Raw genomic sequence first — 11,280 nt, forward strand, 5'->3', positions numbered from 1 at the left:
ACCCAACTGTATCCACCCAGCTCCTTAGGATCTTAGAACCCCAAGATAATACAGACCATCAAATAGGACAAAAGGAGGTTTTTGATACAAGGAAATAGTTTTTGGCCAGTCGGGCCACTGGCCCTGCTTGTTTACTAGAGCTATGGCCACTAACTTAGGTAGACTAGTCTATTTCCTTATTTGACCCGCCCCTAATTTGTTTTGTATTTTAGGTTTGGATGATGCTTTTTATGTGGAGGAATTATTGATTAATAGTCACTTTCCAGTGACAGAATGGTATGAACTGGGAAAGAAACTTGGACTGAGCAAGAATACGCTGGGCATCATTGAAAGTAATTATCGCCATGATGCATCTCGCTGTCTGACTGAATGTCTTGCCAAGTGGTTAAGTAGAGCTGATAATGTTGACAGTAAAGGAGGAGCCACCATTGATTCGTTAATAAATGCACTTGAGTCTATGGGACATACTGCTGTAGCCGATAAAATGAGTCAGTAATTTCATTATTTTACTTGTACTCTATTATTAATCTTACTGTAGAAATTCACATTATTATAAAAAACCATCTCCCTTCCCTCTCACAATCTCTTTGTGATCTTTCAACTACTGTGTATTGGTTATATGAGGAGCATGTGCTAACAAGAGAAGTGGTCACTGTGGTGGAGTCTGCTAGTCCCTCTGTTCCTAATCAACGTGAGGCTCTATTAACTGCTGTCAAAGAAGCTGTTCAAAATTCCAAGAATTTACAGACATTTGCTAGAGTGCTATCTAATTCTACTAATTCTACTAATGTGCAACTAGGATTAGCTATACAAAAAGATATTAGTGAGTATATTTTTCCAATTTTATTTTTAATGTTTTTACTTGTTAGATAAATATTTTCCTCCTCTTAAAGTGGGTATTGAGCCACAAGGTAAGTAATAGTATTATATAGTATAGTATACTTATTGACGTAATATTAAAATATTTAGATAATGAAAATATGGATGAAACAAAGTCACCATTACCTATTCAAGTACAGTCTACACCGTCACTATTGGGTATGTACATGTACATGTAATTTTACTAGCACTTGCAATAACTGCACGAGCAAGTAATTATTTTGTAGCAGTGTAATATTTATACTCTTGATCTTATCACCTTTTTCTTTAGATTCTGCTGGAGATACAAAAATTGATAGTAATTCCCAACCTTTATCACCTCGATGTAATTTTTAAATCTATAATAATAGTTGCATTCTCAACTCTCTGTGTATAGTTGAAGTACGCGTGCCTGTTCCTCAAAAATTGGAAAAACAGTTTAATTCAATAAGAAGATCCCATGGAATGATGTTTTTAAATATCCGTGAACTTATTCAGAAAAAATCTCTTTCACTAGAAAGCATACAAAAAATACTGTCTTTTTGTACAAGCAATAATACTACCCTTCAAAAGATAGCCAAGTGTTCAAATGTTTCTAGTGTCATAGAAGTTCTTCGAGATGAGTGCTCACTGACTGATATTGGGCTCTTGGAGTGTGTAGTAGAAGAGTTAAATATTACTGAAGCTGAGGAATATATTGAGAAATACATGACTAAATTGGGAGAATTTTGCAAGTCAATTGAAATTGATCTTTGTCTTAAGGAAAGATTTGATTCCATTCCTCATCTTCAATGGGAAACAGTTACTCTTGTATTTGATTGGGAGCCTGAGAAACATATGTTGAAAGATATTAGAGTTATACTATCAGAAGTGTCTGGTAAACTACTGGTCATTAAGTATATAGAAACTTCCACTTCAATATCTGTCACTTGCTCCTTTCCTTTTTCTGATGTTGGGTTTACTGTATTGAGGATGATGGAGAATATTCATATACTAATGGGACATGGATTAAAGAAACTGACTATTGGTAACTTAACATTATGGAGGAGACAAGATGTTAGACAAAAGGTACATCATGAAATTTCTGAATAACTAATCATGTTAATATTTTTTCAATTAGGAACTGCACAAAAAGAAACAAGGACTTCAAGATACAGAGGTCAGTTGGCAATCGGCATATACATGTAATTTTTGAAAATGTTATTGATGTATGATTATTTTTATTTTACAGATTATTTCTTTCTTTATACTTGAAGAGACTAAAGGTAGACTAAGAGATGCTATTAGTTGCAAAGAGAAGGTATGTTTATTGCAAATGCATGAACATTGTTTAGTAGGTTTACTTACATCTGATTAACTAGAAAGCATTCGAGCTAAAGCAGAAGATATCTGAGGTTTTGAGACATCGTCGAAATGAGGTTAGTTTATGTAGCTATTTACATCTCAACTCAAACTAGCGTATTGTGCTCTGAATTAAATTCATGTTTTAAAATCTTCATACATGTAGCAACTTGCTGGAGATGGAAGATGCCCTTTCCGTGTGAAAATCCCAGGTTTAGGATGCATATACTGGCTGTTTGATCTTCCAGACGATAGCTCTCCTATCATCAAACAATACACCAAAAACCTTCTACAGGCTTGTGACCTGGCTCTGGCAGACTCTGCCTGCATCAAATCAATTATCAATCGCTCAGTTTCCGTGATACAAACCTGCAGCAAGAGAGATGCCATTTGTTTAGGCAGCCAATGCAACCGACTAACCAAATATATTGAGGCAACGGATATATACCTTTTCTTCTTTAAAGATATTGCAATGTGGATAGCAAAGAAGCTCCAGTACACCATGGAGTGTTTGTATGACTGTCGACCTCCGAGAGAAACTGAAGCAAAACTTCTACTACAAAGCATTGATGGTCTATCTGAAGTAGTGCTGAAGGCAACAGATATGCGGCTGCTTTTGGTTATGAAAATGGCTACAATCACTCACGAAGGTTTTACCACATTTTTACAATTCGAAAATACCATACAAGAAGCGTACTCGTACTGCACTTTGGCTCATTTTTCAAATAATGATCAAAGGCTTGCTGAACCAGATGATGCTGAAACACTAGCTATACTAAATGATGCCACTCACAGCCTTTTTGTCCTATGGGAGGAAATAGCCAAATGGTTAAGGACTATAGTGAGCTTGACTGGTGACATAAAGCAAAACACGCCACAAGTGCAAGATAAGAATTTTGACGAATTCAAAGTAAAAGTTATTACTATCAGTGCAAGCTGGATAGCACTTAGCAAAATGTGCTTTAAATATATCAATCACATAAAGCCACAAGAATTTCAAAACAGTATTGAAGCCACTTTTCCATTGCAGTCTATCGATGATGTCATTTCTAACCTTAGCACGCTTTTCGATGACATTGAAGCTCACTTACTGAGCTATAGTGATCGTGACCTTCAACTTGAAGACAGCATCAAAGTATATGGGAGTTGGGTCCAACCAAAGATGGACACTACAGTTTATCAATGCTCTGACCTAGCTAGAGAAGCTAAAGAATTATTGTTGTCCTTTGATTTTGTGAAAGCTTCCAAGAAATTAGTTGAAATTGAGCAACAGAGCAAGCATATAGCCATTATGGTCAAGATCTATCTAAAACGTCTCCACGTTATTGAGGCATATGCTGAATGCCAGCAAGAAAACATAATGAAGAAACGACACAAGCTGGAGTCAGAGGTGAAGGACAAAGAAGAAAAACAGAATGAGTTAGAAATGGATTTAGCCAAGGCCAACCAGCAGCACAATCATTATGAAACCAGAAAGAAAGAATTGCAAAACAAGAAAAAGGAAGTCGAAAAGCAGAAAAAAGATTGCAAGTCTAGTCTACAAAAACTAAGTAAAACAAGTCTAAAATATCTTTACACAAAGTCGATTATAATAGATTTAGAAAAACGAGTGCAAGTCAGCAAAAACAATATTAAGTTGAACGAATTCAGCCGCAAGAAGTCCCGAGGCTATATCAAGAACAAAGAATCCCAAATACAACGATTGAGGAAAGGAATCAAAATATTGTCACAGGAACTTGAGAAATTGAGGCAGAAAAGCAATTATGGTATAGAGCGTCTACAAGAGATGAAGAAAGCAACGGCTGACTTAAAGAAGTCCACCTTTTTATGGAATGCTTTTTCAGTGAATGTTGAACGTGGTGAAACAAGGTCAGTAAAAGCTTTATGGCTAGTTCAAACAGCAAACAAAAGCAAAAACAAGGAAAGGGTTCTTGGAAGCAAAGGAATGCAGACGGCTTTGAAGAGTTTTACTGATGCCTTTACAACAGTAGAGCATCTGTTTACAAAGCAGTGGCAGTGTGTGATAGTTTATGACTACACTTGCGACATGTGTGAATCTCCAAAGAATGGCCTCCCTCTTCCAGTTGACGAAAACACTGTTGTCTGCTGTGACTGTGCTCAAAAGTTTGTAGAATAATGTACTGCTATTAACTTTTAGTTAGTATGCAAAATAAATTGCTGTGTGATGTAATTATTAGTTATGGTTTTACTTATAAAAATTTAATTCATGACGTGACCTCAGTTAGTGAAGCAGTAATCTTATTTGGTGGACCTTGAAAAAATGCATTAATGACAATTGTATAAAATAATATAACTTCAAAGTTCTTTATTCTTAAGAATCTTGCTATAGCATAGCAAAAGTCAGAAATGATATGCCCACTGCTGTTTCAGCATAATTATATTGAGGTATATGTACATGGAATTTTTTACTTCCATGTGAGCCAGCAATATGTAAAGGTGTAAGGCAATCAGCTCTTCTTTTAATAAGTAGAAGAACAATTCTCTCATTACCTGCCTCACAAGCATAATGAAGTGGTGTACGTCCAATGTAATCGGTAGCATTGACCTCCACTACCACTTTGCTGTTGTGTAACAATTCGTAGACATCATCATAGTTGCTATCAATACAGGCTCTGTGAAGAGGTGTCTGACCAAAGTTATCACTGAAATTAAGAGTATTTCTTGCTTCTGAATCTAGACATGGATTGTTAGTAAAAATGATACAATGCATTACTCTTGATGTATTTTAACAGACAATTTATAATAAAAATGGGTTTATAAGCACAGGATGTAAAGGTATATCCTAAATCACATTTTGTGAAAGAACTCCCACACATTCACAAACTTGTTCAGCACTAACTGTATAATCATTGAAGCTTTGATGGAGCATGTCAAACATCAATCACTGTGTAAGTGAATATGAACTATATGAAGGGAATTTTTGTACATCATCTTTATTAGATCTTTAAATTTATATAGAATTCTAATGCTATTTTAACAAGACATAACTTGAAGTATTATTTAAAAACTGTTTCTCACAAAATGATCACACAATAAGACAAAAATGCTGCCAATAATAGTATCATTCTATATAACATTTTACTAGCCTACATCACTGATACACTAGCTGATGTGGTAGAAAATATATGCAAGGTTTTGGCTATGCACATCATCAGCATATAAATGCTCATTAATGCATGTTACTCAAATAATTCAGAATATAACTTACCAGCAATACCATTCTTATCCTTAGGTGTTAGTTTTATGTTTAAAAAGCATAAGAAGCAGAAGTCATCAGAGAAACCTGAAACAAGATGAGAGAGAGAGCCCAGTAGTAAAAGAGTAAAGTGAGGAAGAGAATGAGTAAAGAGAGTTTTAAAACTATATAATTGTAACTCACACTACCATTGGAATTTCAGTTGCTTCGACTGGACTAACAGCCAAACTAGCCATCTTCTTAGCTGTCAGAATTTTCCCCAACACGCAAATTATTTTCAGAATTATTCCCCCGAAAATTTACCGGGAAATCATTCCTGAATTTCCCTCGAGAAGTTTACATTATCACAACTGACTGGATAGCTGGGTATATCTTGATTAAAGCTGTAGGAACACCAAAATTAAAGTTAGAGTGATTTTTAACTAGAGCTATTTAGATTGTTAGAGCTTATTCCAAAAAAATTAGTATTTTAAAGCATCCATTAATTTTAAAAAATTAATAAATCATTCAAAATTTAGATAATGATTTCTCTAATTTGTCCTAATACATCTATATTGTATGTATATTCATGTTTTTATGTTGTGTGGCAAGTTTAAGTGCTAAGCTGATTTTGACCAAATTTGTATTTTTACAATTTTAAAAGTTACTCAAAAATTAAGCCAAATCCCTGTACTGTAAGTACAAGGTTTTTGGCCAAATTTTGAAAAAAAAATGACTAGAAAAAAATTCCCCATTTTTAGAATTTTTTTCTACATATACATGTTCTTATGTTGTGTAACAAGTTTGAACTGATTCTAATTGAAATTGGATTTCCTACAGATTTTAAAAAATATTTTGACAAAAATGACTAGTAGAGAATTCTTTATTTTTATAATGCTTTCTGATATAATGTATATACATTACATGTTCTTATGTTGTGTAGCAAGTTTAAGCTGATTAAGATCAAAATTGGATTTTTTACAAATTTTAAAAGTTACTAAAAAGCTGGGCTTGTACTATAATAGGCTAGGCATCTTTGGTCAAGCTCCACCAAAATGACTGTGAGACAATTTTCCATTTTATAACTTTTCTCAGTGATACTTATACATGTTCTTATGTTGCATGTTTGAGCTGATTCCAATCAAAATTGGATTTTTTTTACAAATAATTTTAATATACTCAAAAATAGGACTAAAGGGCCCTGGCCAAATTTTGGCAAAAAACAACTAGAAGAGAATTCTTTACTATAATTTTTTCTGGTACTTATACACATCGTTATGTTGTGTAACAAATTTGAACTGATTACTTTCAAAATTGAAATTTTTAAAGTTACTCGAAAACTGGACCAAATCCCATGATTAAGAAAATTCAGCCCCCAAAGTCATTTTCAATTTGTATTACATTTTCTAATACATTGATGCTTTTATGCAGTCTAATATTCCATTAGGTTTAGTTATCAGCAATTTTAATAAGCAGTAGATTTTCCCACCCAAACTTTCACTAATGATTACCAATAAATATATACCCCTTGCCTCTCCCATTTTCTGTTTCTGTATTTTTGCTTTCTAGTAGCTATTAAATAATAAATCAAGTAAATGATCAGATGATAAGACTATGGTGTAAAAAGTTCTTCATAAGATGATTTTGGGTTGTCTCTCTCATCCTATTGTCTCTAGGCTCAGCCTGAGGTACCACTCATAGTACTCAATGGGAACTCATTGTTCTCATAATTTGTCAGAATGTTAATAGCAAATTGTCAAATACATGTTAGTAGTACCATACTAATGGGTTATTAAGCGTAGGTGCTTATGCAGAAAATGACAGAAAAACGGATGCTTAATAATGACTCAGCGCTTAATAAATACAGTAGGTGTTGTTTACAATAATAATTGTACTGGCTTTACAATGGCAGCGGATGAAAAATACTCTTGACAGTGTGGTTTGTGGCCACCATGTTTATATAAAGTATCTGGACTCCTACTGTTTTAACTTCTACTGCTTGGACTCCTATACTTTTGTACTGCACTTAACAAGCCCATAAGATCTACATTGAGCTAGGTGCCTAATAAAAACTTTATCAATGAACGTAATAACCCATTAGTACAGTATAAGAGCATGTGTAGATTTACTTACATCTGATTAAATGTTTCAAAATAGGAAGCAGTTGGGCTGAAGCAAGAGATATCTGGGGTTTTGAGACATTGTTTAAATGAGGCTAGTTTATATACATGTAGCTATTTTGTATACAATATACACCTCAACTCAAACTGGGTATAGTACTTGTATCATGCTCTGAATTAAATTCATGTTTTAAAATTTTCATACATGTACCCAAGAAAATTAATGCTTGCCAAACATAATATTACCTGTCTAATGAAAACTTATGAATTAACTAGAGTGACCTTATTTCACTAGTTTGCATTTATAATATTAATAGAATGAAGAAAAGGATTTGGAACCAGTTGATGAATTAATTACACTGAGGTCTCGATTTTAATGAAATGAAAAAGAAGAACAAAGAACTATCTGATAGATTAGATGGAGAAAAGATCAAATACCGTGCATCACTTTCTGCTTCTAGTTTTAATGACTCAGGTTAATTAGAAAGCCAAGAGTGCATAATTATGTACTCTTGGAATAGCTTATAACCATAATTATGTATGATTTATAATTAAAGCTGCAAGCAGAGTAAGAAGAGGAATGGCTCAAGAAATTGATGACTTGAAGTTTCATTTTAAAGCAATGAATAGTCCATTAGAAAATACCATAAAAGAATTACAAGAAGAAATAACGATACTAAATGAAAAATTGGTTACAGAAAGACAACACAAGGAGCAGATACAAAATAAGATAGATGGTAGTATTTATTATTTGTATTTGATACAATCACTGTTGTTGTTATACACATAGAAACAAATAAGACAATTGAAGATAAAGTACAACCCTCTCAGGAAGTGACAGTGAAATTAGATGATCTTCAGCATGAAGCACAATTAACTAGTAACTGACTATAACATTGAATGTATATTACTGTTACATTTATAAACAGGTGAAACCAATGAGAAGTTACAATCAGAAGAAGAAATGCAAAAACTTATGGTAATGAATAAATTTAATTGTGCCTTATTTATACCATAATAATTGCTGCACAATTTATTGATTGAAGCTGGCCTTACTGATAAAGTAGTTTGTTTTAACATTTCCCTTAATGTTTTACATCCTTCTAAATTTCTAATATTGTTGTGTTTATAAACCCATTTATTATTTTTAGGAATACAGCTATTAAATTCATTTAAGGATGCCAATTATGATGATGCCATTCGTTTCTTACCATATGTCAAGAACCACAAACACTTACGACATCAATTCACTATTATAGCTGCTTCGTATCAAGTGGAAGCAAATTTGCTTTATATGGCTTCATGGAACGGCTGGTTAAGTATCATAAAAGATCTCATCACTAAATATAATTGTAACTCACAAGAAGAAGATAGTAATGGGAATACCTGTCTTCATTATGCTGCAATGCGTAATCATGTTGATGTGATGAAGTATCTTTTTACAGAACATTCTGATTTCATGGCCATCAATAGGGATGGGTGGACACCTCTTCACACTGCTGCTTTTTATGGTCATTCTCAAGCTGTTGAACATTTATTATCAACTGGTAAGTGTGATCCATTAGCTAAAGACAATCTGGGGTGGACACCATTTAAACTAGCTAAGGAGTTTGGTTGCACAGATACTTTAACTATTTTGAAGAAGTTTGGTGGTATAAAATCATCTCATCCAATTGATTCTTATGTCAACATCCTCCTTGTGGGTAATCCTAGAGCTGGTAAAAGTACTCTTAGTCACGTCATCAAGGACACAGCTATTAGTTCTATTGTTCTTGGTTCCTTTAGAAATGTTGGAGGGGTAGTGCCCTGTACTGCTGGCATCATTCCTTATAAACTACAACACAGGACACTGGGTAACATCATTCTTCATGATTTTGCTGGTCATTCAGATTACTACTCCAGTCACAGTGCTGTCATTGAGAATCTGTTACAAGGTTCTGGTGGTGTGTTTTTGATAGTAGTCAATATATTGGAGAAGGAAGCAGTCAAACAGCTTCATCAGTGGCTAACAATTGTGAGAAATGAAGCACAGAAAGCTCTTAATCAATGCCATGTTATTGTAATGGTCAGTCATGTGGATGAGATAAGTAATCCTGTTGAAAGGAGAAGGAGAAAGGAAGAAATTCAGCAGATTATTGTAAGGGAAAGGTGTGATAGTGTCTTCTTAGATTGTCGTAAGCATGGTGGGAGGGGTGTGGAATCCTTCTTTAATAAGTTGTCTAGTGCCTGTGAGTCCATTCGTAGTACAAGTGGAAGGAATTTGAGTCTTTATTGTCACATGATGTATGGTCTACTGGAGGAAAGGAAAGAGAATATACTGACCCTCTCCAATATAATGTTTGCTGGTAAGGACAATTACATTATACCAGATAAGAGAGAAGACATCTTGGATGTTCTTGATTCTTTGCACTCAACTGGTTTGGTCAGTGTTCTTAAAAGTGAAGACAAGGTATGGGTTGTTGTGAATAAGGGTATACTACTAACTGAGGTGGATGGGATTCTCTTTGCTCCAGAGACATTCAAAGAACATGTTGACATTGCTAGCAATACTGGTATTGTTAGTGTGTCTGGTCTGACTAGACTCTTCCCTAAATATGATCCTGACATGTTGATTCGTTTTCTGAAGAACATGGAACTCTGTCAAGAAATCAATCCATCTTTCCTAAGAATGACAAACCTTCATCAGTTAGCAGTGGAAGAGGAGGAGGAGGGAGGGAGAGAAAGAAGAGGAGAAAGGTTGTTGTTCTTTCCATGTCTTTTGTCTAGTGATAGACCTGATGAGATGACTAGTCAAGTGTACCAGTTTGGTTGGTGTCTACAGTGTACTAGAGAATATGATTTTTTTCCTCCTCGATACTTCCATGTCCTCTCATTACGTCTTGCTTAAAAAATGGCTTTACCTCAAGAAGATGGCTAGTTAAATTGTTACTGTACATTTTGGAACAATGGACTTTATTGGTTTAATGCTCATGGTGTAGGATCACTGGTAGAGATTGTGGATGAGAGCCAATGTGTACTAGTAATGATGTCCTGTGAGAGAGGTTACAGTGACAATATGGTGTCTCTAAGAAGAGATGTGATAGGAGAGGTAATGAGTGTTTATAAAGAATCCTGTCCCAGTCTAGAGGTAAAAGAATTAGTTATCGATCCTAAAGAACTAGCCTATCCTGTGAATACACCATTGCAAGAGAAAGGACAGTGTATAGTGTGAAAGCTGTACTCTCAGCAGTAGTTGAACTACGACCATTTTTTGTTACCACTGGTACTAGACGTACAGAATTAAAGGAGATCCTACCTAAAGAATCATTATCAGATATTAGTAACCTGTCACTATTAGGAGGACGTGATATTCAGGTAACAATTACCATGCACAAACTCAAGTGCCAAATGTAATAAGATGTAAAATTTATTGTATTATTATTATTATATAGGAATTGATTGCAATAAATAAAGAATTCAAAACACCATTGACTGCAATAAAGCTAGGTATGTTTGTCAAGTACATAGTAGAGACTATGTGTATGTATGTATGCACATTATTAATTATTTTGTTTATAGATATTAAAGATCTTGTTACTATCATTGAAGAGCTAACAATACTCAATCAATTGGATTGTACTAAATGGTATCAGTTTGGACTTCATTTAGGATTGTATGATCCTAGACTAAAGGCTATAGATACTGCTATAAAAAGACAGTGGAGTGTTTACATGAGTGTATGTCTGCCTGGTTAAGAGGAGAAGATAAAGTGAGAGAGAAAGGAGT

The 11,280-nt window shown here is 34.3% G+C and overlaps 2 protein-coding genes across 2 annotated transcripts; both read left to right on the forward strand.

The window, feature by feature from the left end:
* Positions 1–6: 6 nt before the first annotated feature.
* Positions 7–4,397, forward strand: LOC109583923 (uncharacterized). Its single transcript, XM_019999447.1, has 12 exons — positions 7–158; positions 213–488; positions 539–823; positions 870–911; positions 970–1,038; positions 1,151–1,204; positions 1,256–1,754; positions 1,905–1,926; positions 1,979–2,017; positions 2,090–2,158; positions 2,220–2,276; positions 2,366–4,397. The coding sequence occupies exons 1-12, from the start codon at positions 143–145 to the stop codon at positions 4,334–4,336; spliced, it is 3,399 nt and encodes a 1,132-aa protein (XP_019855006.1). The 5' UTR covers positions 7–142; the 3' UTR covers positions 4,337–4,397.
* Positions 4,398–7,896: 3,499 nt separating this feature from the next.
* LOC105313608 (E3 ubiquitin-protein ligase MIB2-like) lies at positions 7,897–10,966 on the forward strand. The gene is made up of 5 exons (XM_019999448.1): positions 7,897–7,990; positions 8,073–8,252; positions 8,306–8,395; positions 8,667–9,167; positions 10,947–10,966. The coding sequence occupies exons 1-5, from the start codon at positions 7,897–7,899 to the stop codon at positions 10,964–10,966; spliced, it is 885 nt and encodes a 294-aa protein (XP_019855007.1).
* The last annotated feature ends 314 nt before the right edge of the window (positions 10,967–11,280 follow it).

The sequence above is a fragment of the Amphimedon queenslandica genome, unplaced genomic scaffold (genome assembly GCF_000090795.2).
Source record: "Amphimedon queenslandica unplaced genomic scaffold, v1.1 AMPQUscaffold_13267, whole genome shotgun sequence".
Lineage (NCBI taxonomy): Eukaryota > Metazoa > Porifera > Demospongiae > Haplosclerida > Niphatidae > Amphimedon > Amphimedon queenslandica.